Source organism: Varroa jacobsoni, unplaced genomic scaffold, assembly GCF_002532875.2.
Source record: "Varroa jacobsoni isolate VJ856 unplaced genomic scaffold, vjacob_1.0 contig00762, whole genome shotgun sequence".
Taxonomy (NCBI): domain Eukaryota; kingdom Metazoa; phylum Arthropoda; class Arachnida; order Mesostigmata; family Varroidae; genus Varroa; species Varroa jacobsoni.
The window spans coordinates 95,643-122,505 of record NW_019214521.1 but is presented as its reverse complement, the minus strand read 5'-3'; the positions used below and the strand labels follow the sequence as shown (position 1 = coordinate 122,505).

General features: G+C 40.0%; 4 protein-coding genes across 13 annotated transcripts in view; 2 read left to right on the top strand and 2 right to left on the bottom strand.

Moving 5' to 3' along the window:
* Window positions 1-327: 327 nt before the first annotated feature.
* Window positions 328-3,798, top strand: LOC111271557 (uncharacterized; the record flags this gene model as incomplete). The annotated part of the gene is given in 3 exon segments (XM_022852444.2): window positions 328-545; window positions 1,352-1,427; window positions 3,709-3,798. Coding segments are annotated over 3 exon segments (308 nt in total), but the record flags the coding sequence as incomplete, so codon positions are not given.
* LOC111271558 (uncharacterized) lies at window positions 3,477-7,645 on the bottom strand. Of its 3 annotated transcripts, XM_022852446.2 has the most exons (7): window positions 7,292-7,645; window positions 6,907-7,044; window positions 5,607-5,675; window positions 5,205-5,351; window positions 4,710-4,835; window positions 4,121-4,213; window positions 3,477-3,878 (listed from the first exon to the last, which is right to left on the bottom strand). In XM_022852446.2, exons 2-7 carry the CDS (start codon window positions 6,961-6,963, stop codon window positions 3,822-3,824), a joined length of 549 nt encoding a protein of 182 aa, XP_022708181.1. In that variant the 5' UTR covers window positions 6,964-7,044; window positions 7,292-7,645; the 3' UTR covers window positions 3,477-3,821. The 3 variants fall into 3 exon arrangements, with proteins under 3 accessions (XP_022708181.1, XP_086829090.1, XP_086829089.1); XM_086972964.1 differs by lacking the exon at window positions 5,205-5,351 and having other exon boundaries at window positions 6,907-7,645; XM_086972963.1 differs by lacking the exons at window positions 3,477-3,878; window positions 4,121-4,213 and adding an exon at window positions 4,288-4,371 and having other exon boundaries at window positions 6,907-7,645.
* A 1,567-nt stretch (window positions 7,646-9,212) lies between these two features.
* LOC111271559 (uncharacterized) overlaps window positions 9,213-26,863 on the bottom strand; it is a 33,350-nt gene continuing 15,699 nt past the window's right edge. For 4 of the 7 annotated variants that reach the window (XM_086972958.1, XM_086972957.1, XM_086972961.1 and 1 more), the window contains 5 exons: window positions 12,376-12,447; window positions 10,986-11,117; window positions 10,457-10,578; window positions 9,836-10,084; window positions 9,213-9,504 (listed from right to left, as the gene is read on the bottom strand). In XM_086972958.1, the coding sequence (XP_086829084.1) occupies window positions 9,472-9,504; window positions 9,836-10,084; window positions 10,457-10,578; window positions 10,986-11,117; window positions 12,376-12,447 (608 nt within the window). In that variant the 3' untranslated portion in view covers window positions 9,213-9,471. The remainder of the gene's footprint in view (window positions 9,505-9,835; window positions 10,085-10,456; window positions 10,579-10,985; window positions 11,118-12,375; window positions 12,448-26,863) is intronic. The other 3 variants (XR_015315372.1, XM_086972960.1, XM_086972959.1) reach the window with 3 other exon arrangements.
* The window catches only part of Cad99C (cadherin 99C), a 63,930-nt gene continuing 61,018 nt past the window's right edge, over window positions 23,952-26,863 (top strand). For both annotated transcript variants that reach the window (XM_086972956.1, XM_022852441.2), the window contains exon 1: window positions 23,952-24,468. The gene's annotated coding sequence lies outside the window, so the exon portion shown is untranslated. The remainder of the gene's footprint in view (window positions 24,469-26,863) is intronic.

Sequence of the window (26,863 nt, the reverse complement as noted above, 5' to 3'; positions counted from 1 at the left end):
TTCTTCGGAGACTGAGTCTAGCTTGTGGACGAAGAATGACCTTAATTAGCAGTCATCTAGTGCCTCTTTCAGCCTTTCAAAACTATAAGCATTAAGCCATGTTGATTTCGCTAACCTGTCAACGGAACGGCGATTCGGGTCTGCAAACCGGGACCAAATCACTGACCTAAAATACGAAACTCACTAATAATAAGAGGAAAAGTAGGTTCTTATTTAATGATGTTCTGTTAACTGCCGCAAGATTTTCAGGGGATAGTAACAATCAACTAAAATATGAGATGCTATTGGGAAGCGTTCCATATTATTCCACAGTAACTTGTTCTATAGGTATGCAGCGTTCCGGTGATGCTGTGCTGTCTGTATCGGGAACTCGATTTGGACTTGCAATGCCAATCTCTTTAAGAAACGTCACAGTACGCGCTCTGCATCGACGATCATCACCAGTTGGGGGGCTCCAAGCTGCCGGTGTAGCTCATCTTGACGTTCTTACAACCCGATTTCGGGTGTCCTTAGGCACTACAGGAATGAATCTCGACGATTTCAAGGTGAGTAGGCCCGCGGCTGTTCTTCTTGTACCCATTTCACATCTCTATCGAACATAATCTTATTTAGTAAAAACTGAATCTTTGCGATCTCTCTTGCCCGTCGAAGAATTGTTGCGTAAAGCCTTATTCCAGCGCTCGAATAACAACGCCTAAACATGAAATAGGAAGAGTACGTATACTTCAATGGAGCTGAGGCTTAGACGGCAAAGTAGGCTGCTAGCGAATGCCTTTAGCTACTGTTGTGGTTAAGCCCGATGTCGCGATGCTGTCACGAGAGGCTAAGTTCTCGCCTCTTCTAATAGCTTTTGCTACCTTCGTCGAATTATCGGCTCCATTATGGAACTAGATCCAGAAACGTCGCGCATGAACTGACGTTCCTAGAAAATATAGTGAATATCTGACATCACTGCGTTCAGTAGTACCGCTAACTTAGTAGCGTCTTATTGGAAAATTTGTATTATTACTATTTTCCATAAACAAGTGTACGATACAATAGTAAACTGTGTACCGCATTATCCTCAGATTCTTTTACTTTACGTCTACTCATGAGCGCAAAATGACAACCATGATTTAGTGGTGCCCCTTATTGAGCTGAACGCTACAGTTGCAACGGAACTGTCAGGTAACATTATGTTTTGTTCCGTTGTATATTTGGGTTATCGTAAGGCCATGCAATGACCCAGTGAGGTTAATCGTTACTCTGTACAACACTGTATTTTAATAAAACGAGTTTTTCAGCGTAGTAGCTTTTGTGCCACCGCGGCAAAATCTAATTGTATATTCGTATTCCCAATGTATATTTACAGATCACAAGCATTGGGCGTATCCGAATGAGAAAACTCGATTTCATTCCTGGGCTAGATTGGTTCTTCTCTTGGTTAGGTGAGACTCAAATCAACCAAAGAAGGGCAGAGCTTGTCGAACCCCTAGAAGAGGCTGGAACCCGGGTTTTTCATAAAGCTCTAAAATCTGTCACACAAGACAAGATTGCAGAGTTCATTGCAGAACGGACGAATAGGCTTCGCATGCTTGGCTAATGCGTCTAGGTCGTAGGACAAAATTATATGATTATTTTCATTTATGACGCTGAAATCGTAACAACACGACGCTTTATACTGCATTAAAAATATGCTTTGGTATCTGTTAAGGCAAAGCCTTGTTACTGCCTGAATATTTGAAAAGATTATACTGTACCTATATAGACAATGGGAAAACTAGCATGGACCCTCTAAACGAAAAGACCTTCCTAGCTCTTCTTTCGATCCTAATGTCGCTGGATTACCATTTGCAATATATTGAAAACATTCCAGTAGTGAAGTCGACTTCGAAAATAATTGAGTTTATAACACAGGCCTTACCTTCGTGAGGTAATTAAATGCTTTGCCCGGCCTAATCAACTGCTATTTAATGCTCAAGTAAACTGCTGTGTTCATTTGAGTGAAATCGTAAATACACGATTGCCGTGTTTTATTGGTCTGTAGCCGATACCACAAAATGTCGCAAATCTTAATATATAACAATTTTATTTAAACTAAATAATTATTTCATTATTTTAGTCGCCTTCGATGCAATATCTAAAATGTTATCGTATCATCAATGTAATAATGTAGTTTTAAGAAAAAAGAATGGAAATTCACAGGGTCACACGCAAACCAAACGTTTAGCCTTTTGAAGTTGCGTGTACTGTTAAGGTATGAACCGGACTGTATGTATTAGTAACATTAGAGTCTGTAAAAACCTGATGACATACTGAGTTTGCGTTACCCCGTTACTTAGGCTTGGTCATATTTGCTGCGTTCTGCAAATATGTATCCTGGCTATTGGCATTCTGTGTATGAGCGCAGGAACCTTCAAAATGGTCAAATACTTATTCTGTTTATTGTTATATATTGTTGTCTATTGTGTATAAAGTATAAGCGTCTCTTTACGAGCACCTTCGAACATAATTTGTTACAGAAGAAATAAAATCTTTATCTTTATTGACAAAATCATGTGTTATTTTCATCATCCATCTTTAATCTTTGCGTTGCAGAAGAATTTGGGAAGAATTTGGAAGAACTTTATACTTACGGTGTCGTCTTTTCTTTTCTTAGACTTTGTCTGTTGCTAACATATTGTTAATACTAGTAGATCCAACCAAAGTGTAGACTTTTTCTCAACCTGTTGACTATTAGGTAGACTTAGTTAATTCTTTCTTTGAGCCAAACTAGTTTGAACCGCCTATATGAGTCAAATCTTCGAGCTTCAGATAGCTCCTATAAGCATATTAACTAGCGGTAGTATAAATAGAAAATCAGAGATAGCATTACGCAAAGAAAGGTGACAGATTGGTGAGCTGACAAAAAAGATATTTCAAAGGAAAAGCTTCTCGGACTCAAGGATTATAGTGAAAACTACAACTAGCTGGAACATGTTCCTCTAATGAATTGTGAAAAGCTATGTAACATATCATGACCTGTGTTTGCGTGCCTTATCTAGTTATTGATACATCCGATAGGTGAGCTTGTGAGTTCTCTGCGACATAGTATTACTTTTCCAAGAAGAGTCATCGTACCTCTGCTTGGGGTCAGCTTGCTCATTACTACCTGCTATTACTCATTAGACGAACGTATGTCAGACTATGTAAAATTCTCTTTCGGTTTCAAAGTTGTTTATAAAAATTCAATAGTTACCTTAAACAGACATCGTCGTTGACAGCCAAGTCGGTCCCGTTTAGATTCGAATTGACAAATGGACCGCTTTTGACCTTTTATCTGATGAAGTCTCAATTTGTAAATCAATAGTTAAGTTGTCAAGATACTTTTTTGTTAATACTTTTAGGTCGATTGCCCAAACATTAAGAAAACACTGTGAAATATTCAATACACACATAAACACTTATCATAAATACACAATCTGTACAATAAATAAGGCAGTTTCGCCGGAGTGCAATCTCGATGCAATGGCCCTTTCGCCAGGACGGACTAATTGCTGATTTATTTCACATTTTACGTAGATAAGAAGACCAATTTTGATTAGTATGGCATTTTTCCCTTATGATTTTGGATTGCTAGAAAATCCCATCATAGGTTATTTCCCCTTTCTCCGTACGAAAACACAATATAATGCACAAGAAATGAATAGGACGTACGACTTTCATTAATTCTGCCCTCATATTTTTCAGCTGGATGCAAATGATATGGTCAGCCACAGGTCGGCATTTCATCTTAGCTCGCGTATTCTTTGCCCGGTTCCTGTCCCTTTTTTGTGTTGGTGCAATCATTTACGCTCCGCTGTTCACAGGGGCCAGTTACGATCGACGACAAACGCTAGCACAGCAAGGTTAAACAGAAACTGCAAAGGATACCAAGTGAATATCATACATAAGTTGTTCGTCCATAACTTTTGCATTAAAAAATTTATTGTTTATGTTCAAGATTTGCTGCGTCATGGGAGCATTAGCTTGGTCACTTAGTTTCGACTGCTTTAGACTCATCTCATGTTATTAGCAACCGTCTAAAGCCGTTTCATTTTGATTTGAGTAAAAGAATAAAATTAATGGATAATTTGATAAAAGTAAGAATGGCTATGATAACCTGCGTAATGATGATACTGATTTTCATGATGAATCTGCTTCGTTCGACGTCACCATCCGAGTAGACGCCGAGGATTTCTTTGTCCGCGTAAAGCTACGTAGGCAGAACAAAAAACTTAGCGCCATCATACGAGACGCGTGTCGCAGATTGTACCCGCTTTATTACGTATACGGGGATAATGTTTGAGAAGGTTAGGTAAGGCAAAAATCTTTCACCACCGAATCGATAAATGCACTAACTGAAATTGGATTCTACCGTATAAAGCACAAATCATTAAACATATTAAAAAAAACGAAGGACACCGTATAGTTCGTTCGTTAAAGCAGCAGAAGGTAGATAATATATTGCGAATAAATTGTCCAACAGAGGCACCCTAATAACAAATCAATGTTTCGATAATACTACGTTTTAAGCGTACGAAAACATACTCTGATATTGGTCAATAAAACCATATAAATGATCACTATAGTCATTGTTGCACATTTTACTAACTCTACGAAATTTAGCATATTACATTACCACTTTTCAATTGTCAAAAAGACATCTGTCCATTTTGTCTATATACTCCTATATATAGACAAGCTGTTACCTTTTGTCTTATCTCGATGTCGTAGGTTTCAGTAGGCATAAATACAGGACCGTGTGAAGCCGTAATTTGGATGCCGACACTGGCGAGACCAAAAACCACATACGGGACCGCCATGCGCTTTTTATGCTACGAAGAGAAAATTCGATCTCGTCTAATCTAGCTAGAACGTTTTGCAAATATAAGTAAATTAGTGTCTACGGACCGTGAAAGAAATGATTATAAAGTATATGAATAACGGGACGTTTTTGCGTCCCACGATACTCCAGCGTCTACTAACAGCGCTAAACGTTTGTGCTACACTAAATTACTTTCTAAAGAGCTTTCCGAGACAAGCGTACATACGTACGCTTGTCTTGGAAATCTCCCCAAGCCATCATTCACTTATCAAGTTTCGCGCATAAACCACAATTATTATGCAGAAGACGTCTCTGCAGCGCAATGATTACTACGTATATCTAAACTATATACGGGTAATAATTATTTAACTGGACATACGAAGTTAACGGCGTAGAAGAGCCCGAAGCTAAGAAGTGCTATGATGATATCGTCCACTATCGCCGCAATTATATCCGGCTGTCGGGTGTTTGCCAGTTTGTTCAGGCCAAAATAGATCATGTATGAAATGTCCAGGTAGCGCATAAGCTAGTTAACCAAGGTCATGCAATGCAAAAGATTCGAATCAAACTGATAATCAATAAAATAAGCTATTGTATGAGGCAGGTACAGGCTGTTCGAGCCTTTTATAACAGTCATTCAAGTGCAAAATAGCTCAAGGTACTACTCAAACACTATTCATTATATACATACATATATTGTCATTTATAGTTCAGCTTTTCGGCCCATTTGTACTTCTATATGGACCTGAAATATCTCCAAGCGCGAATTAGCACGACTCACATTTGTAAGAGCGGCTACGATGATGACCAGATTAGAAGTCCATGTGGGTTGTGGCTTCTTCGGCTGCATCTATAGAAATGGACCATGAGCCAACCCGAAACGTGGGTTATCAACGAAACTATTCTCCAACAAAGAATTGTTATAGTATTATTTTAACGTAATTTTGATTAAAATTGGTGGTGCATGCCAAATTATTTCACTATACATTTATAACTTATACGATCATTGTATTTGATAAGGCTCATTCGGCTTTGTTTGAAGCGAGTAGAGGTGGCATTTGCGCTTTTTATCTTCCAGTTCATATCGTACGAAGAGACCAGTTTCGTTAACGGTAGCGTGGGTTAGATGGGTGCATAAATCTACCTATTCCCTAAGCGAATGAACATACGTTCAGCAACACGGCATCCTAAAGTTTTATGGGTTACTTATTACACTTGTGAAGGTGCATGTTTTCGAATTTAATTAGACAATGCGGTTATTGGAGAAATTTGACATGCTTCTCCGTCGTTAAGTATAACAACGAATAGAAAGAATTGTGTGATTTTTGGCCTGATTGATTTACGAAATAAGGAAAAATATCTTTAGGCTGTGGAGGTTCTTGACGGCAACAGCTGAATTATAGGATAGCTCTCTAACACTGAAATTCTGTATATGATTCTTCCAGATGTAATCCTCGCAGTTTTCTGATATCGTCCACGGACATCGTTCACGGCATAGGCTTATACTTTTCTCAGGGCTTAATGTTTATAACTTGCAGGATGCTTCAGTCGCTGGTTTTCTTTTGCAGCGATACGATGAACAAATTCTAGGAACAATTTTGTTGACGGGTGATTTCTTAAGTAAATGTTCAAATAAACATACATAGCCCGCAAGCTGCTTTTACATACTCAGTCTATATACCAAATATATTTTATCGCTAATATATACGTTCGTACCCGCATCTGGCTGGACACAAAATTTTAGCAAATACTTAACCTGCCATGTCTATTTATGCGTGTCAATGAAACAGTAATTTGTCTATTATCAAATAAAAATAAACAAATCAAATAAAAAATCAGTTCTCTTTTATGTAATAACATTTATTGGAAATAAATAGATAAAAATAATGCTACATCAAAAACATACTACAGAATGTACTTTTGACCCAAACTGGTCCTAATACTATTGTTATAATAATTAACATTGTTAATATTCTACTAAAATATACATAATACAAACAAACTGTGGGCTCAGTGAATATCACACAAGCTAAGTGAATTTGAACGACACGCCTATCAACTCGGCCGTCTGTCACACTTACCAGGCGAGAGATCCGGTATGCTGGAGACAACTGCCGTATTGAGCGGACCTGGTACATACTGAATCTTTTTGCCACGGTAGTAGTCAAGAAAAACCCGTCGCGTTGCCAATGCTTTCCTCGATCACTGACTTTGCCCTCCTTAAAGGCAAACAATTATGGAGAGACTTTTTATCATTGCTAACGGTCTACGTAGCGTTTTCGGATGTATGTGAAACGACAAGAACAATAAGATCGGCATCTAAAACCGTAGTCCGAATGAAATATGTCCGCAAAGCTTCGCAAACGTTGCTATCCTATTCTATACCGCGTCCGCGTCGCATTATACAACTGGACAAGAAAACGCTCTTAAAACATATCGGTCTTCACTCAAGTTGGCAGAGCTCACCGAGTGGATAATGTATTTGGTGATGCTTATCGATTCATAGTCACGCTAACTTATACGCCGAGCCGAACGATAACGATAACAACAAAGTCAGCAGCAGCAGCAGCAGCAGAAACGGCCGTATAGGCGTGCATGTGCCTGTCGTTATTCTGCCTTAAGTTCGTCTCTGTCTGAGGTGTTCTGCTTCAAAAGCCGAGCAATAATACCTCGAAAGGGCCATCATGGTCGTCAGAGGTCCACTGAAGTTAGACCTTGGTGGACTCAGAAAGGGTCGCAGAATCCCAGTCAGCATAATGCAAGGCGTATATCATCTCTGATCACTCCTTTTTTTCTCTTCCTTAACGTCTGTAAGCGCCGGTCGATCTCGCCTACTGCCTATCTCTTACAACTGCATTCAAGCTTAGCTATTCTCACAAAAGCCGTTTTGTTATGAAGCCTTTTCTCGACCGCCTCATTGCAGAGTCGTGCGGTCGTAATAAGACCAAATGCAACAATCAATGTAACTTTCGAAGAACTTCAAGGTGACGAGTTGGGCTGGCTTGAATTAGGTTAACAACTCGGCTTACACAGGGCGAATCGCACTATCGGTAACAGGCGCTAACCCATAAAACACCAAAGCTACTGATAGTCATTCCTACAACGTATGAGGGCGCTGTCACGTTATGTGTGCTGTTTGCATATTGAACAAGAAAATTAAGGTATTGCTTATTAGTTTTCTTACTTTATTATATTATATTTTTTTATAACCGAAGTTACTTAACTTATTAGGATTACTGTAATTGACATAGTTTCTTATTTATTATTTATACCCGATATTATTATTCGTACGTGTAATTATTCATATATGTATCACTTTCTCGTAGCCTTCTCGTGGGTTGAACATGAAGAATCATTCCTTCAGGAAGGCCTCCTGATATTAATATTGCGGCCAGATTTTTGACGACAGTCAGCATTTCAACCTGTTTTTTTTTCCCGACGGTTAGAGCCTGCCGTCGGGCATCAACGAATTTGAGGGTCCGCTCAGCGGCTCGAACCCGAGACGACGCGTTAGTATACTACAAACAAACAGTGTACACGGTCTTTATCGCAGCATCAATATTCAGCACAGTCTGCATTAATCAAACATCCTACACCTAAATCAGCCACGCGACATCAGTTGCGATAAACCGAATACCCGAAAGATTGGCCTGGCGCTCAATGTCCATCCATCGCCCATGATCCTATGCGTGGGCAGACCCGGTACCCAGGCGTTCTGCAATGGTAGCATACGACATCGGCGCGTCAGTCCGTAAGACTGGCTTAGCCACATCCGTCCGTTGCAGGTTTTTCCTTTTGTTAGCTATTAGCATATAGCGTCCAATTAAAATAAAAAAATGAAAGTTCCATACAAGGCCAGATGCGGCGGCCGCGAAGAAGCTGGATAGAAAAATAAGATCAAGGTTCCCTGTTTCTCATGCCTGCTGCAGATTCTCCGAAAATTAGCGTGTCAAATCGCCCATTCTTCAATCTTCTGCGATCCCATCGCTGCCACCAGCAATGCTGTATTAACAAGGCTCGATCGCTGGTGACTGGCAATTGACCGGCTTGCTGAAGGATGCTATATGTCCATTGCCGGCCAAAATCGGAAGTATTCCCATTTTACCAATATGCGTTTTCCGTGTCCCCGTATTTCATGCGCGCTAGCAGACAAAAAAAATGTGTCACATAACACTGTGCATACTTTTCGCAGTCGGTCGCAAAGAAGAGTTTCTACTAGTAATTACTATGCAATGAAATTTCAAACACTTTTGCTGATAAGTAAATCTCACATGTTATTTTGATACAGGGAATAATATTATAATATTAATTATAATAAGCATACTAAATAAGTAATAAAATATCGTTATGAGGCGATTATAACATACAACAGATAAGAATAACTGCATTTATAGTATATACTAATTTATTGCAACAAAATGCCTTCAGTCGAATTGCATGTACAAGAACTAAATGGTAATATGCGAAATATTTAGTAAAGGCTCTTGCATGAAAAACCGTTTTGTGTGCATGATCTTCATAGGAGCAGATGCCGTGGTTATACTATAATTTCTGTTTTTTTTGAGACCCTGTCTTTGGATTGGAAGGGTAGAAGATATGCGCCTTGCAGCAGGCTGAACAGCCTCGGGCCGGTAGACAATCGAATGTCAATTGGACCGGTTTTTCGTTGGTGAGGTACTCTGGAAAACAATGTGGCTTTATGTACATGATTATGTGGCTTACGATAAATACGGATAGCGTGAATTGACCTCGCGGGCTATGATGTTCGACCCATCGAAAATTCAACCAAAGGCTAATTTTTTGAAAAACCATTTTGTAGAAATTATCCATTTTTAACTACTTTAAAGCACAAGGATTCATTCCATTCTACCTTCTCTGAAACGTTCATTACGAAATTCGTGAACGTAAATTTTATCTAGGTATTATTGCTGCTATAAACGTTTTTCTGTTGGAAAGCTAGTTTACTAAATACTCGTGGCCCTACAATTTTGCGTTACAAAAATTAACTACCAGGTGGGCATTGCGACGTGCGTGTTGAATCGGCCGTGTTCGACGTAAGGCTCGAAAGGAGACGTTTGCAGTAGCCGGCGACGGTCCTTGCATCGTATTAGCCTGCTGTGTTGTGGAGCATGTCAGAACCCTTCCCTGAGTTCTCTTTGAGGATGAAGCTGTAGCATATTCCTGAGGCAAAGTTAAACTGAGCAATATGTCGTCAACATGATTAACAGTTATGTGGGCGTTCTCAATTAAGCCGTCACCCTGCAAACATGATGGATAAGTTCGATGATCACTGAGGGCACTGAAGTTTTGAGAATGCGTTTGCACTTGGAAGACGGAAAACCAGGGTCGTTAATGTCAAAGTTTAGAACTCGCTAACAAAAATGCCACTTGCTCAGACATAAGTTGTCATTGGAAGTGTGTGACGTAATTAGGTCATTATTTTTCAGTGTAGTTTAATAAGGCAAAGGCCACATTTTTACCGAAATTGCAAATCAACATCTGCTCGTAATTCGCACCACGATATGAGTTCGCACTGCTAGGATCTGTGGCATCACTTTTTTAGTTCTGTATACGGTTACATTAGTAACTTTCCATGCACTGTTAAAAAATCGACACCTTCCGTTTTCTTACCTTGAAGGTTTCTTTGTCCCCAAAAATGTCGAAATCCTTGTTCACGGACCGCCTTTTCCGGACGGTCCTTCCAACGGGGCCTTGTGGAGCACCTTCAATTTCTAGTTCTGTAACCTCCACGTCTGTAAGTATAAAGGGCACATGATCATGTTTTTAGGGAGCACAACAACAGACCTTCGACTACATTTTATTGTTAGGTATAGAAAAATTTGCCAGATCTATCTTTCTCGTGTTATAGCTAAAGCTATAACGCAAGAAATCGTAGCATTTATGGAGATGAACAAAATACACCTTGCTACTATTATATAGGCTTCTCCATTATTATAAGGTGAGTTGGCTTTGAGATTCTATCGTGATTATTAAGTGAAATAGGTGAGTCAAAAGGTTTATGTCAATGGTATTTATATCAACAGATGTGAAAGGATACCACTGATAAGACGAACTGGATCATCAGTTAGTATGTCAGATACAAATAAAGAAAATCTCGATAACACTATGAACGTGCTATAAAACAACGTATTGGCCATACCGTTTGCGTGCGAGCAGAAGTCCCTTTCGCCAGTGAGCTCGTCCACGTTCCAACAGACCAACTTGTCGCAGACTAATGGTTCGAAACCACCATCTTCTGTACACACAAGAAGCTGTGCTGCTAAATTCAGAGCTAATAAGCAATCGGATAGGAAAAAAAGTGTGCTTGTATCGTTCGTGTATTGAATGCGCTCGAAAAATTTCGAAAAAAACGTACTATTACTATTATTATTATTCCAGCATATGTATCATCAAATGTGCGGAAGAGTTGGTTATGTCAACAAAGGGTCTATTGAGTGGCTAACTGTGACAGATAAGTTGACATAGCGGTTTTTCAAGCTAAACTTTTTAGTACTCGTTAAAACAGTACAAATCGCGTTTAAATAACGATCGGACACGGATTCTTACCGTCGGTAAGAATTTCATGTACAACAACAGGGCAAACACAGTCAGTAGTGGAAGCTGACCAATTCGTTATATTGATTCCTGCATGTGTGACACGAGCGCATGTTTCTCCAATACATTGACGGGCCGTGTAGTCTACTAGGTTTGCCTGGAGAGCAGGAATTAAACACCGATTCACAGGATCGACCCGTTTATTCGGGACCCTTGACGAAGACGGGACAAAAATATATACGAAGAAGGTGAGCTTGGGTTTCTCTATTCGTCCGTTACAATTATACCTTAATACCGGAAGACCCTAATACAAACATTGCTATCGGCGGTGATTTTTAGCAGGTTTATTCTCAGTTTTTTGAAGGATTGTAATTGTCACGATTATTAATACATTCTATTGTAGACATTAATGTCATAATTCGCATCGTGCGGACCAGCCAACGTACTTGTTGCATTGTAGTTCCAATGTCTTATCAGTGGTAATAGTACCTTTATACTACTAGCGGCAGTCTACATACACAAAGCTATTAACCCCTTTCATAAATGTGTAATGGTACCATATCAAACAGGACATGGCCAGGATGTTTCTATCGTAATAATAGCCTATTGCGTTTTAGAGATTAAAATGAGAATGTAAGTCATGGTCTACTTGTTATACGAGTGACAATTTGCGACTCCATCAGATTGTAACGTGCTCTACATGATACTGTTGAAACGGTTTGTCAGTGCGTCGTGTTATAACTCGGCACACGTTTTTCAACAGCTGGGCAGCGATTTAGCACTCGTTTAAAACAAGGGACAGCCAGAACCGTAATACCCACATAAATGTAACAAAATAGGGGTTCGAGAGGAAAAGATATAATTGAACCCTACTTTTACTATAAGTATGAGGTGTTTGCTATTGTAGTTACTTCGAGCCCATATGCTACGTGCTAATTGTTGTTTTCTTTTCAATTACGCGTAGACACGTTCGTTATTTAACATTTTTGCACTACCTGACATCGGGGTACGGACGCCGACCGCTCTTGAATAGCCTTTCATTTGGTGAATGCTACATTGGCGCGATCCTGTGGACCAGAAGGATGTGCAGGAATGAGCAGGAGTGTAGCAAGGATACCGATGCAGTTAATTGTAGGAGTAGCAGTCAAAAAGCAGAATTGCTCAATTGTTCATAAACGTGATAGCGTCGAAATTTTATATTCTATCTGGTAAAACCCTAGCAATTGCATATACTGAACGTTCTACAGAACCGATATACTTACCAGCTAATCATGTACACTTTTTGAGAAAACATATAGAACGATTGGCAGGATTTATAGTTGCATCGTTCGAATTTTTTTGCAACAGAAAACCTTAAAGGTGTTGCGTTCATGATACAGTCTCTCTTGAACACTTTTAGATATGCTTCGTCCTAGTGTGAACTTGTCTGTTCAAAAGCTTTTGCCAAACAAAAAAAAAATTACGATTTGCAGCGTCAAAAAAAGTCACCGCAATTTAGTTCTTTACTGGACTTTGTCCTTAGTGGCAAAAACGACCGCACGAAATATAGCATCTGATATAATTTCCTTGTTGTTACTTACATACAACGCGAAAAAGAGCCTACCGCTGCATGATGTAACCGAAACAACCCACAACACGATCGTTGACCACAGCACAATGAAGACAGATTATAATAGGCATGTAAAAGCCCAGCTTCCATTGTTCTAGATTATACCTCGTTCGATTCCCGTTCGTTTTCTGAAGGTCCTAAAGATAGTTAAGACTGATTTCTTTTGTATTACATCACCCGCTATACAAAACGGTATGCGTAATAATAGAAGCACAGATCGGGAATAGCATGAAAGCACAGTAGAATATCTTAATAACAACTGAGCTTGTATGAGCAACCTGCATGTGCGTGCACTGTTTTTTTTAACTGGACAAAAATTGCGTTTCATTTTTCACGAACCTAAATATTGACCTAGTGTTGCGACAGGCCACTTGGTATCAATACCATCATTGAAAAATGTATGTGCACGACGCCGTGCTATCGTTGTTTGTTCTCACCGGATAGTCGCTTGTTCTCTACACAGAACGGTGAAATTTACCGTGCTAAGAAATGAATGGTTTACATCTTGATACATTTACGCGCACTCACAATTTTCTGTGCCATAGTGACCTGTAAGTATGTAAACGCACAGCGAACAAAGCGACAGTCACCCCTCGCAGTCTACTTGTCGAATCGTGATCATCAGAATACGGAAATACGTCTTGTGTCTTCCAGGCTTGGTGTTACGTGTGCATCTGCTTCTTGAACAAACGGTCTTGGCTGAGTCGACCTATTAGATGGACCAACACCAATAACCATCCCGTCAAACGGTACCTGGAGACGATCTATTAGGATTAGCGCAAATTATATGTACAACTTCTTCATTGCAATCGTATCGTGAGTAGGGTTACGCGAAGGTAAAACACAGACACGAGTCACGAGCGAAAATAATCAAACATCAGTCCGATTTGCCATTGGTCTTTTCTGAACTAATTAATTCTGAACAGAGTGAGGGTGTAGCATGGCTTACGTACAATTGATCGTCACGTTGAATTGGTAAGAACAAGGATCAGGGTGCCCCTTTTTCGCCAGCAATAGTTTAAGCTAGTATATTCAATATACTATTTGAATTTATGGTTCCTTCAAGTCTGTCGGTCCGGGACTGAATATCGCGATCCGCTGGATTTATTCCCAGCGCTTTCGGCGTCGCTCGTTGAAGGCAGATTGGTTATTTGTTTGGCCACATGCATACAACGAGGTTGAATTTTAATGATATGGTAAAATCAGTGCTACGGAATGAAAAAGAAATTAAAGTTGATTTATTATGTTCAAAGGCCCAGGATTTCCTTAAACTTTACATCAATGACGATCTTAGATAAAAGCTAGCCTACATAGTTGCGATATTAATTAACGCCTACGTTTAACAATAATTTTTGCGGTTGAATTTTTCCGTTTCCATTCAAATACATTCGAATTACGGAATGACCGGCCTCGCTCAAAGCGCAGATTATCTGCTACTGTAGATAATTAGGATAGGCCTCGAAATGACATGAAGCAGGACAATGTAGCACGACCTAAAAAACCTAGAACGTCGTATTTCGCTGTATAATTTTGCTCCAAATTAAAAAAAAACCCTACACAGCAGGTTGCATAATGAACAAGGTTTTTCGTTACCGTTTGGTTAATTCATCTGCAATAAGCTTTTATTTGTCTATTTATGCATACAAGGCTTCTGAAGTCACTGAGGAAAATATGATATTTGTTTAGACTTTTTAGAAGAGAAAATGAAGGAAAAATAATTTCACAATGACATTGTACGACTATTTCCGGTAGGCTAGCTAAATGTAATTCACCATAATACATTTTTCAACAACCAGTGACAAGTTTTAGTAACAACAGCATCTGCTGGAGACCGTCCGTCTTGAGCGGTGATTGTATTTTGAAAACACTGCTGGAACTCCTGTAGATACGAAGTCATCCTTGGAACTGACACATTGAAACGCTCCGGGAACTTCATCGAACTGATATTGTCCTCGTAGAATTTGATCGTTGCGTTGAAGTTTTTATCTAGCTGCATTTGCAGCGCCTTACCGTATAGCGGTCGTCGTCCGCGGGTAGGTGAGTAAATAATCCGAAACAGCATACAGCCCAACTCAATGAAGCTGCGCATCACATAAAGCGAAAATCCGTATTTCAGAAGCAATCCATGAAGGCAATTGTTCATTAAATTTGACGCAACACGTGCTGACTCTACCGACTGGACCACTGAGATACGCTCGTTTGAGAAGCATAAAAACTCTTTCAATGCCAAACTCCTTTGCAGGAACAGCAAAGCGCTTATTAGTGCAGACAATGTGAAGGACGGCTGGCAGGTCAGTGAGGTCGGAGACATGTTGCATGCCGAGGATGTTGTGGTCCGATTCGGAATTGTTCCTCGTAACCAGCAGATTTTCTCCCTTGCTCACCCAACCCTGCCCTTGACTAAAACTGGCCAAGTCGACTTGTCAAGAAAATACCTGCTATGACATCCTACGCGCTACGGGACTCGGCCGAAGGCCCTAAAGTGTAAACGGCCCCCTCGTCGGCAATTGTCTCCCATGCTTCTTTCCGACACGTTGAATCGCAAAGATAGTTCATCGCTGAACAATTTAGTCATTCAAAAAGCTTATTACCATCAAATCGCAGAATTAGAGGGGGCTAGGATCAATATTTGTGCAGCATGCTTCCACCTCCAGGTCACAACCTGAACATTGACTGTGATTAGGTCTAACGCGTCGCTGATCTAACGAGCCAAGGCCGTCCAATAACTCTGTGCTAGCATGCATCTGAGAGTATAGTAAGAGGTGGCTAATTGTAGAATAATGATCTTATTGGACGTCAGTAGTACAATCTTGATCACAAAGCTTGCTGTTATTTCAACTTTAAGTAATAAACAGTATTTGATATTCTGCCCAGGATTCGTTATGATTAATCATATTTCAATTAAACCTGCAACTGTTAGATTAGCCGGCACTTGAGCAGTACTGGAAGATTTACATTGCATTTGACAATGGAAAAATAGAAAATAAGGGTTCGTGGCTAGAGAAACTGGGTTACTTCTACACGCATAGCACCATGTATGATATGTTTTTAGGAAACTGAGTGTGCACATCTGATTTGGTTGTGCAGCTTCGTAGCAACTACACTAAGGGAAATCAGCGTGACAATTCAGAGGCACAAAATAATGCACTAATACGTATGAAAAGTCATCATAAAGTGGGTTTGCGCTTAACCCATAATTAATTTGTTAATAGTACTTTAATAAAATGTTAACATCATAAGATACACTTATAAAATGTATTGGTCGTCTTTTTATGGTGACGATTGACGTTTGCTTAGCTTCAAGGTACCAAGATGCTGTCCTTAAGAAAGTGTTTGTCGTCTTTTATTGGCTTTATAGGTTTGTCATGAGGGGGCTAAATTTCGACGGACCAGATTCAAGCGTCTTGGGGAGTACCAAACTGTTTCGTGATCTAGCGAATCATGCCAGCCTGGCAGAAAGTGACTCCATATCCGCTTCTATAAAGCATACACTTTTTACATAGATACTAAAGCCTTTAGCATTTAAGAAGAGATCTATTTATTTTAAACGCCGATTTAGAAATCTCAAAAAGACCCGCGCTGGGAACAGTTCCCTGCAATGTTATTGAGCTTAAAACACGTTCTCATAAGGACTTAGCAGCGTTGATGCAATCCTGTGTGAACTCTGTTTAGAGTGACTTGGATTCGTCCATATTTTATTGAAGTTTTTTAACTATCACTAATTGCAATTTGTAAAGGGTAACTTTTTTAGCGTGTTAAATAGCTGAACGCTATGACTTCAGTCCGAAGCTATTAGGAACATCAAACATTTTAAAGGGTTCTTAAACCATTTACCGTTAGCAGGCGAAATTTCGTATATATTTACACAAAATGATTGGCTGTCGACCGCCATAAGCTGAGTGAGTGTCACTTGAGAATGGGTTTGGAGGCAAAGATTTTTACTTATGAATAAAGTGGATGTTTAGCAATTAAGTTTTTGTTTTTCGAAAGTGAAAGCGCTATTGCATTTTTGTCAAAGCACTGGGCGAGTATACGTTTAACAAATAAGCAATTCTTTTTCACTTTTGCAATCATTTTTAGAACGAACATTAAGGGGTTGAGGAATAATCTAGTTCTTACGGCTTCAAACGGAAGAACGAATCACTGCGCGCACGGCAGCTCTTGAGCAAGACAGGGCGTGCGTCATCACAGCTGAGACATGGGCCAGTCTGTGTCGCCCATATGGGACGGATCGGGAAAATGACGACGAAGTAACGAGAAAACCACTTTGATGGTAGTCTTGTGTAAATTCGGGTTTAGGCTAATGCTCACATTTGCTATGAATATGAGTTTTTTTCTATTACGAGCTGTTTTCCAAAAATGAAGAACGCCGATACATAGTTACTCAACGATAACGCACGACCTCATCGACTCGTTTTAATCACGGCCTAGACCGAAAAGGACAGAACAGAGCAATGGATAAGGTCAGCACGTTCTTTAAATTGAAAAAGTGACATTTCAGCTGCTTATAGGCCTTAAAAGAGATGATAGCCTGCGTGACATACCCTGCCGTCGACTCTTTCAAACGAGGCTTTAATAACGAGATTTGAAATGGTAATATAGAACGTAACTAGGAGCACAGTTCCTAGGAAGCTTTTGGAGTGCTGGCCTCAATAAATAAACTAGAAAGGTTACGACATCCAACATTTTTATAGTCTAGGAGTTGCAGATAAGCTAGGTCTGGCTTTGCCTCTAAAATTGCTTCTGTATCCCAGAATAACGCCAGTGGGATGCTTTTATTTCCATGCGCTGGTAATATTTTTTTCTGGTAGCCAAAAATGATTCCAGAAAATCACTGTGATGTTCCAAAAATGATCGAATGGACTCGTTTGATTTGCGTGTCTAGGTACTGGGGGATCCCGGCGGGAATCACCACGACTTCAGCTAAAAACATTATGGCGATCAACCAAGTGCGTTGGGATAGCTGAAGTGCCCATCGTTATTCAAGCTACGTTTTTGTATCTACTTTACATTCTTCTAGACCGTTTTTTGCATATGTTTAAATGGTCGATCGTTTTATGGTTACCAGACCTATCAATAGAAAACAGCGCTAAAATTAAGAGAAGGCATCCAAAGAAATTTTGCTAGTAAAACGTAACGAGATGCCAAACAAAAATTTTCCACTGATGTTACTACGAGAAGGTATATAAAATATTTACGCTAAGCAATATCATTCCGTTAGCTATGTTGTTCATTGGCTTACGTCCCAGAATTTCTCGCTTTTGACCGAAAATAATTACGTGTACTTCATAATGCTCCAGTGTCAGTAGTGTCAAGTAGGCCTCGTTTGCCTGGCGTTTAATATGGCAATGTGTCGATTTCCACTGCGAATGTACAAATGTCAGAAAACACATTGAAATCAGAACGCTCGAAAAGAAGACCTCGTAATCGTTCACTGTTGGTCACCGTATCAATAATGTACGCGCGTATCCATGTACAATATATGTAGATACGATGCTATTAAGCTATCGCAAACGTTCAGGAGGCAAATCGTCGTCGATTGCGGCTGAGCCGGTATCGGTCTAACCGCATCAGTTGCCCCTTGAGAATCATGTCAGGACGCGATAAAAAAATGCCGAAAGGCCCGCTACTGTTGCTGCCACTGAGGTTTTCGTAGGTAAACGTATTGCGTAACTCCACCTAACTATACCAAGCAACTAGTACAGAACGGTCAGGAAAAGGTCGGCTACAACGGTTCTACTGTTAATTCTGCTACTTCGACCATTGTTGGGGGTTATCAGTTTGTCGGCTGTGTGTGTTCAAATACTACAAGTATTTAGCTTCGTATCGGGGTCGCTACTACTGCGACGCCGACTGCTGCTGCTGATCGTTGTGTCGTTGTTGTAGGAGCAACGACTTAAGTAATGGACAATTTTTTCTTATTGCTGTTGTTATTGTTGATAGCTGTTAGCAACAACTACAGTCGGGTAGAGGAGGCAGTGCCAACTGGCGGCGAGTACCGGCTGTGATTCAATCTGAAGCTGATGTTCAAATCGATCGTTTTCGAAGTTGTCAGTTACCTTGATGATAACTTGTTTAGTTAGTTACTTTATCTATTGGTCGGCCGCTTGCTTAAATCTGGGAACTTTGATAAAGAACACATTTACTGTAGAGACACAGCGGTAGATGCTGTGGCATAATGTTAACGCAATAGATCATGAGTGATTAATACTTCAGCTGAACTCCCCGCTCCTTGCCACTATCAGTTCTTTGTGATTATAACAAGAATAATAATTACAAAAAAAAAAGAAATCTTGACGAAAATGTTCCGACTAGTTACGACAGAAAGCGTAATGTTTACCATGACCTTGCAAAAAAGGGGCTGGATGTGTACGATGTTTACGATGGGTAGGCCCACATAGATTCGACAGGGCTACATGCACAACAGTTGCATTTGATAAAGGGCATTTTATAAGAAGCCCTTACTATCCGAGTATTTTTTCTACGTTTACTGTTAAGCTCCTTAATTTTGTTATGGATACGATCTAACATTGGCAATGTGTTTCCAAGTCCTAGAGCTATTAGCGAACCTCCACCAACGTTTTTCTTGTGTAGAATCTTTAATGATACGCTCGCTCAATAGCGTTGTTTCGGTGGCCAGGTATTAGAGGAGCCTCCTAACGGGAACGATCGTTCTAACACGTCATATTGATCGGAATATTTTACGTTTCAGGATCGTGCAGAGTTCCTAATCTGACGTTAAATACATTTATCGATACTTATTCATGTCAATTTCGTCGTCGAGTGATATTACTTAATATATACCCAATATAAATCCCCAGTATCACAATATGATGAAGACAAACAGCTACGTAAATACAGTGAAGCATGCCCAATGGATGCCCAGTAAGGAAGCTCTTAAAGAAATCTCACGTTGTTTCAGGCGCTGTGTTCAGTATATCAAAATCTGTTTTTAGAAACACAAGCATTTTACTAATGTTGTTATTTTTTTGATATTGTCGTTCCATTAGTCCAGATCGTAAGTTGGCGGACAAAGGAATGTTTAATATTTTAGTGATTGAACTCGTGGATGATTGCTTAGAACGACAATCATGTATAATTTAAGCGATGGGCGATGCCGAATTGCCTATGCTGTATAGCTATATCTTTACATATAATTCCGCTTTAAATCGTTACGCCATTTCTAGAGGGAGCGTTCCATAGTGTTAAAAGATTATCACGGCCCTACTGTCACTAGTCGTCAGACGTCACCTGGCTCATATATACTCGCTGCAATGGGTGCAACATGGCCACGTAGGCAATCTGTTTCTACATGATTTTTTTTACCTTAATTAAACAATTCAGCCTCGATACGTATACTCTTCTCTTTTCGCTGATGCCTCCGCTCCCTCTCTCAAACGTTATATACATATATAATCCACTGAACTCCGTTTCGGGCCCCCTTCTCCAATCCCAACATTAATCGTGGCTAATTAAATTGATCTTCTCGTTTCTGGTGTCATAGTTAACCGCGGACCCTTCCACAGCTGGACTGATTGATAGGCCCATGTCTGAGTCGGCTTGCGGTGGCCTGTACGCCACCTAACAGTGAAGCAAATGACCACCGACTGAAGTACGTTCGAGCTACTCTAGCGTTGTCAAGTCGGTGTTGCGCGCGACTTCGCCAGACGACCCTCGCTGGTTCTTCATTAGCTCACGGCAACTGCTCGATGCGACGGAAAGCTAACCCACATTCATGATAACGTGGATCGCAAACTAGGCCGTTTTAGCGTGCATTGAGCAGTAGTAAGGCGGTCGAATTCTTTCAATGGATATTCTCGATTTTGAGTAATGTTATTGCTACCTCTGATTCTCTCTCTTTCTCCCACATTTTTCCGTAGTCGTACGTAGTGCCGCTTTCGCTCGGCATCTGACACCAACTACGGTGAACGACATTCGATCGAAGTGAAGCGCCTTGCAATGCCACGAAGGAAGTGGATCGAAAACACCGCAACGAAGGCGCTGAGAACACGTCGACCGCGCTTGTACTGTTCATGCTTTGAACGAAAGCGTCCGCTGCCTTCAAAGCTGTTCGAAGAAAGAAAACAGCCAATCATGGGATATTTTTAATAATGCACCTATGATAGCGTCGAAGTGAAGGATGAACAGAACGAAGGAACAGGCTTCAGGTAAGTTGAGAGGCCTGATTTTTACCTACTTCGATACCTACCTAAATAAAGTTAACTCAGCTTACAGGTAAGTCCCAACTTTGTGATGTTGACTTTAATGAACTATGCTGTAATCAATTAGAGTCAAATCATCCAACATAGCGGTAAAATTTGCTTGCTGTTATTAACCAATATTTAGCTGGTGCTCCATGTGACTGAAGCAGAAAACAACCTTCAACACATTTTCTCTCTACGTTAGTAGAAATTAATTCCACTTTTTTTTTTTAAATCTCTACGCATTTGTTTAACTTAGAAACTCAGTTTGTTCGGTAGCTTTGCAAACCACTTACAATGTAAATGAAACTGAATAACTTATATACTAAGGGAACTTTGCTGAATTTTATTGCTAAAAACTTATGACTAAGAACCAATGGAATTTACCACACATTATGTAACATCTTTCAATGTTAAAAAGCAATCAACTTTTTGTGCCTTGATGGCTACAATGTTGTGGAATTTGATCGAAGATTCATGAAGACATTAGCCAAGAATGCCCTAAACGAAAACACAATATGCGAATGGTGCTTCCGTTTCAAAAACGAGGGTTAGAATGGTGAAGATCAATGTAGAGGTGACCAGACATTAAGAGGAGGCTTGAAAGCACGAAAGCAAAATTTGAAGTCCAAGGACTCTGTCCACTAAAACTGCATTTCTTATATTATAACCAAAATACTGAAATTCCGGAGACTAATTAAAAAATGGCGCTTCCTCAGTTGACTTCCGGCGGTGTTTTCCACGTACAGCTGATGGAATTTGACTCAAGAGAAGGCCCGCCTGTAGTATATAGTCACTATAGACGCTATATGGTACAATCTCTACCACCAGCTGGAAGAACCCTAATCGAGAGAATGGTGATACTCTAGAGAGAAGTGACGTTCGGTGGCAGTGTTAACTAGATTTGGGCATAAAGTGATAATAGTACATGATATAGACATCAGGGGCATTTGCTGCTATAAGATACTTGCCGAAAATGAAATAATAAATGCGCCCCGTTCTTCAAGAAACTCATGGATCGTTGGCGTGGTAATTGAAAGCACGCAGTCTGGTTGTTTGATGACAACGCCAAACCTCAATTACTTCCTGGATTGAGCCAAGGAATATCCATCGTTGACTTCAACCCGCTTATTCTCCCGATCTAAGTCTGTGTAATTACGGGGCTTTTCATGCTCTAAAAAGGGCGAATGGTGGGTAAGTCTATTTTACTACCAATTTACTTCGGGAAGCCATAAACAGAGAAATTATATATCTAAATAAAATTCCTTACAGGTGGCTAGTCTATATATAATTTTTATGATACATGTTATTATATAAATCTCATGTATAATAGGTAGTTGAAAAAAACGTTTCACTACTAACGTGTTTTTGTTGATTGTTACCGGCTCTTTTAGTGACGTTCTCACTTGTACGCCGTCGTCGTCTTTTACGTATGCAAAAAGCCCATACAACTTTGGAAACAATTATGATCCCTGTTTGCATTATCATCTTTCTAATTATTATAATATAATTCTACGTAAAATAGTGTTGCTGCCTTATGTTATTATCGCTAACAGGGAACACGAAACATTTTAATGAGGAGTTAGACTACATTCTATGCTATACTGATAATTATAACGATGGTAACAATAAGGACTGTGATGATTTCTGTAAAGAAGTTAGAGAAATACGAAAAAGAAATGATGTACAAACTAGTCTCTAAGTTCTAAAGACACGGCAGAAGCAATATATTTAAAAATACCAGCTTCGTATGTATACTAAACTGTGTGTGTTTACCGCTTCTTCGCGTGCGTCTTAGCTGTCTAACTGATCAATTATGTACTCTCCAAGGGAACCGCAAGCAACGGTAAAAGTATTCATTTTTCACCCGCTCAGCTAACTATTTTCAGGTGTCTTCAAAGGTTACTAATATTGTTATCATCGTAAGGGCGCTCGTGATAGTCTACCACCTCGTTAGGCGTCGGTTTCAAACCATTCGCTCACTCTGTTCAAAGACTTTCGCTGAACAGAGTCAATAGCTTCAAGGATTTTCCCCCTTCTTGACGCAATAAAAGTGTAGTCAACTTTATTTGCCTTTTGCTTTTAGAAGCATGATACCTTACGACAATGAATCAGCTTAGAATTTGATAGATCTTTGCACGAATTTATGTAGAAGTTAGATGTCTTTAGAATAAAACATTGCAATAGCATATTAGTTCCTTGGGTAAGGTTTAAATTTGGCGCGCTCATGTTTCCCAAATCGACAATGAACCCACGTGTCAGAATCCAGATATTTATTGTCGCTTTCCTAAGCGGATTGAATTAATAGCACAGCTATACGATTACTGCGGCATCATTTTTCTTCTTTTGCCGTAGATGATTTGCTGTTCGCCGAGCGAATTCAGAGCATGATAACCTCTGGTGATGAAGAACAGTACCTCATGAAATTTCGCACAATGAAACATCGAATCTCTTTAACCATCGTTAGCGTACAGATGGGCGAGTTAGTGGAAGTTGTAACGGCAGTAGCAATAGCATTTGTTCTGCTGGTTACGTTCTAACAGGCACCAGCCGAACAGCGCAGATTGTTGGCCTTTGGCTACATCGGATCGCCTACGACAAGCGACTAGTAACGGTTAAATGCGCGACGCGACGACAAGCTAGCCTATGCTTGTGTATGTCTGTCCATTCAGGAGGTCGGAACAGCGTAGTAGCAGCGGCTCGATCGATTACTTACTCGTCTGGTTTCCTCTCCCCACCGTGACCGTCCTTTCCCATAACGGTCACATGCAGACAACGGTTACCCTATCACTCTCTCCACAGGTGCAACGTTTTGGAACACCGGTACAGTCCGCCGCGTCGGATGAAAGCCAGTTTGTCAGCTTGAAATTCACGTAAGAAGAACGACGCCGGTTGCTTGAAGAAATACGACAGCGTTTGGAGCTGATTGGCTCCTGCGCGCCGATCGATCCGAGTGACCGAAGACGGTATCAAACGTGGCGGTCAAGCACGCTAGTGGTCGGTGGTGACCAGATGTGAACGGCGTCAATTTCTATTTTGTTGTGCACAAGAAATCGTTAGTTTTATTATAGTGAAACAACGGGCTGGATTCCATTGGCATAAATACATTGTAGCTGTAAGGAATAGATGAAGTCGAATAGCAAATAGCTTTCGGTGTTAACGTTGGATTGATTGCTATATTACTACTGAAGACTGACTTTTGACCAAAGGATATATACTGAACGGATAATCAACAAAGTGCGTTTGCAGAACGACGAAAATACGGGCAGCGATAAAAGGTAAGATAATGCGCAGTTCTAGCCTTTAGTACAGTCTTCCAATACGTGTACTAGAGTCTTCGTAAGTATAAAACAAGTAAAATGCGAGCCCATTTCAAATGTTTAATTCCGTTCTTACGCTACAAAGTTAAGATGAGGTACTATTAAATAATTCAACTTCAACTGCTTTGATTACCGCGACGCCAAGTCGGTCGACGCATTCCTCAAAGCGGTTTTCCAAAAGGGATTCTCCGTTTCACGTGGCTGTAAGTAGAAGCAAACAACTTTAATGAAGTTGAAACTAAACTAAAGTTAAAAGCTCGCTTCTCTATTCGCGCCAGCAGGGCATTCGTTGTAAACGGAAAACACTATGCATATATAATAAAGACTTATGATTTGGACGTCAAAACCATAATTTTATGCAATGTTACTTTAAAGTTCATCTAATAGAAACTATTCCAAACGATTTTTGGTCTTCAAAAGTCATACGTCAACAAACGTTTACGTCATCAACAGCTGGCATTCTACTGGATGCTCCTATTTTCTTTTTTTTATTTTAAAAACGTCGGCTGATATACTCTTGAGAGATTAACAGGATGAACAAAGCCGGCGCAGGTTTTTATCTCATAGGCTTAGTGTAACGTATAATACAAAGCACCGGTTAACAATAGATAGGTTTCTTCTGGTCAAAAGAATCGTTTGAATAAGTACGATGCCTTTAAAGTTTATCGACGGCCCGAGCGTATGTAAATTTTCCATTTAACTTTTTAGATATTTCACTTCCGAAAGAGCTAGATAGGGGATATGGACAAAACCGTACATATATGAAGTGTTGAACCAGGAAACTGAGTTGTCAAAGTAAAATCTGAGCTCAAACCCAATGTTGTCGGTGTAATAGGTCTAATAGTCACATGGCGGTTCCTGTTCTCAGGACGACACTATCCAAAACAAACGAAAAACATCCTGTATAAGGGCTGTTCAGTGGTGCAAATACCGCAGGAGGAAAACACTGCAAGTCTGAAGAACATGCACATCTTCATATCTAAAACATATCTTTCCAATGTTTCAATTGATTATTTTTTGCATTATGAAACTAATGTGGAGCTTTAACGATGCGATTACATGTACGGGTCATAACAATATTATCTAAATATGTATGAGAGCATTCAGTCTCAAGTTTGGGAAACCGTTAGACGATGTTTTAAGCTATTTCGTCCGTAAAGGGGCTTAGCTATTCGGGTATTTTAAAATATACAACGATGGGTTGACTATAAACGAAAGATTCTCTGAGATTCGCTTTGTGCAGCCGCTGTCACAATCGAAGGGCAGTTGAGTGATTCAGAAAACGTCAGCATGACTAAGGCGTTCTTCATACAAAGGTCACTAAAACGTGTTACTTTCGAGTTTATTATTTGTATTTTTGAATTCTCTGAGCTCTATATGATGACTGTAGTGTTAGTGCTTTGAGAGCCAATTGTTTCGTGACGTACTTTCTTACGTAGCGTCCGACTCGATGCCAAACGAGTCTGAGCCATTGTTATTATCAAAGATATTGTTCATCTGTATGTAACGGTTTTTAGATTTAAACAACAACATATTTAGCGTAGCAGTTATTGTCGGCGGCGAACAAAATGACTATATTGTAAATGCTAGCAAAATTGATTTCGGTGTTCGTTGTCACCACTGCCGATAGCATTACAGCCGTTCACTGGCGAGGCAGTGGTTTTCCGTCGAAGACCTTCGAAGGGCCTTCTGCCAAAGAAGGTTTCCAGTTAAAGGTTGGTCAGAGATTGTCAAGTCTCCAATTTGTTAGCTCATAGGAGGCGTTATTTATGCCATCTGTTTATGTGAACTCTGAATAGCTGTCGTGTGCGTACGAAAGTGGTTCAGTCGGAATCGGAGACATACTGATCCCTTGTACGATATTATGTCAAGAAGTATTTTCGATTGCTTTAAGGAAGGAAATCTGAAGGACTAGTTCAGTCTCAGCTGAATATATAAATAAACATACATCTGGATTTTCAGATCGCCTGCACCTATCATTAACACAAGCGTTATTTGTTTAAACAATGAGAAAATTTGAATAAAACAACGACTAATATTGTCAGTGGAATGATCTTGTCAATTAGCAGAATAATTATAATAAATGAATAAGTACAACCAACCTTTATCTGTAACACAGCAAGTCTAAGTAGATGCTTGGAATACACGTACGATGAATATGTATTCTGCAAAATATGCACCTAAATAACCAATTGCGATAGGGCGAACATTACATTTGTTGACTATCGGTAAATGATGTACTCCTGGGCGACCCACAGTCTCTCTCTCTCTCTCTCTCTCTCGCTCTATTCCCTCCTTACTGAACGTACTTCTACATAAGTGGCACTGAAAGGTCATAGCTCTGTAAAAGCAG

Excerpts from the sequence above, each read along its gene's own strand:
- LOC111271558 (XM_022852446.2), bottom strand. The coding sequence starts at position 6,963 with ATGTACCAGGTCCGCTCAATACGGCAGTTGTCTCCAGCATACCGGATC. Across the intron at positions 5,676-6,906 it reads CATACCGGATCTCTCGCCTG|ATGCAGCCGAAGAAGCCACA; the intron begins GTAAGTGTGACA and ends CCATTTCTATAG. Across the intron at positions 3,879-4,120 it reads TCAGTATCATCATTACGCAG|TTTCTGTTTAACCTTGCTGT; the intron begins GTTATCATAGCC and ends TATCCTTTGCAG.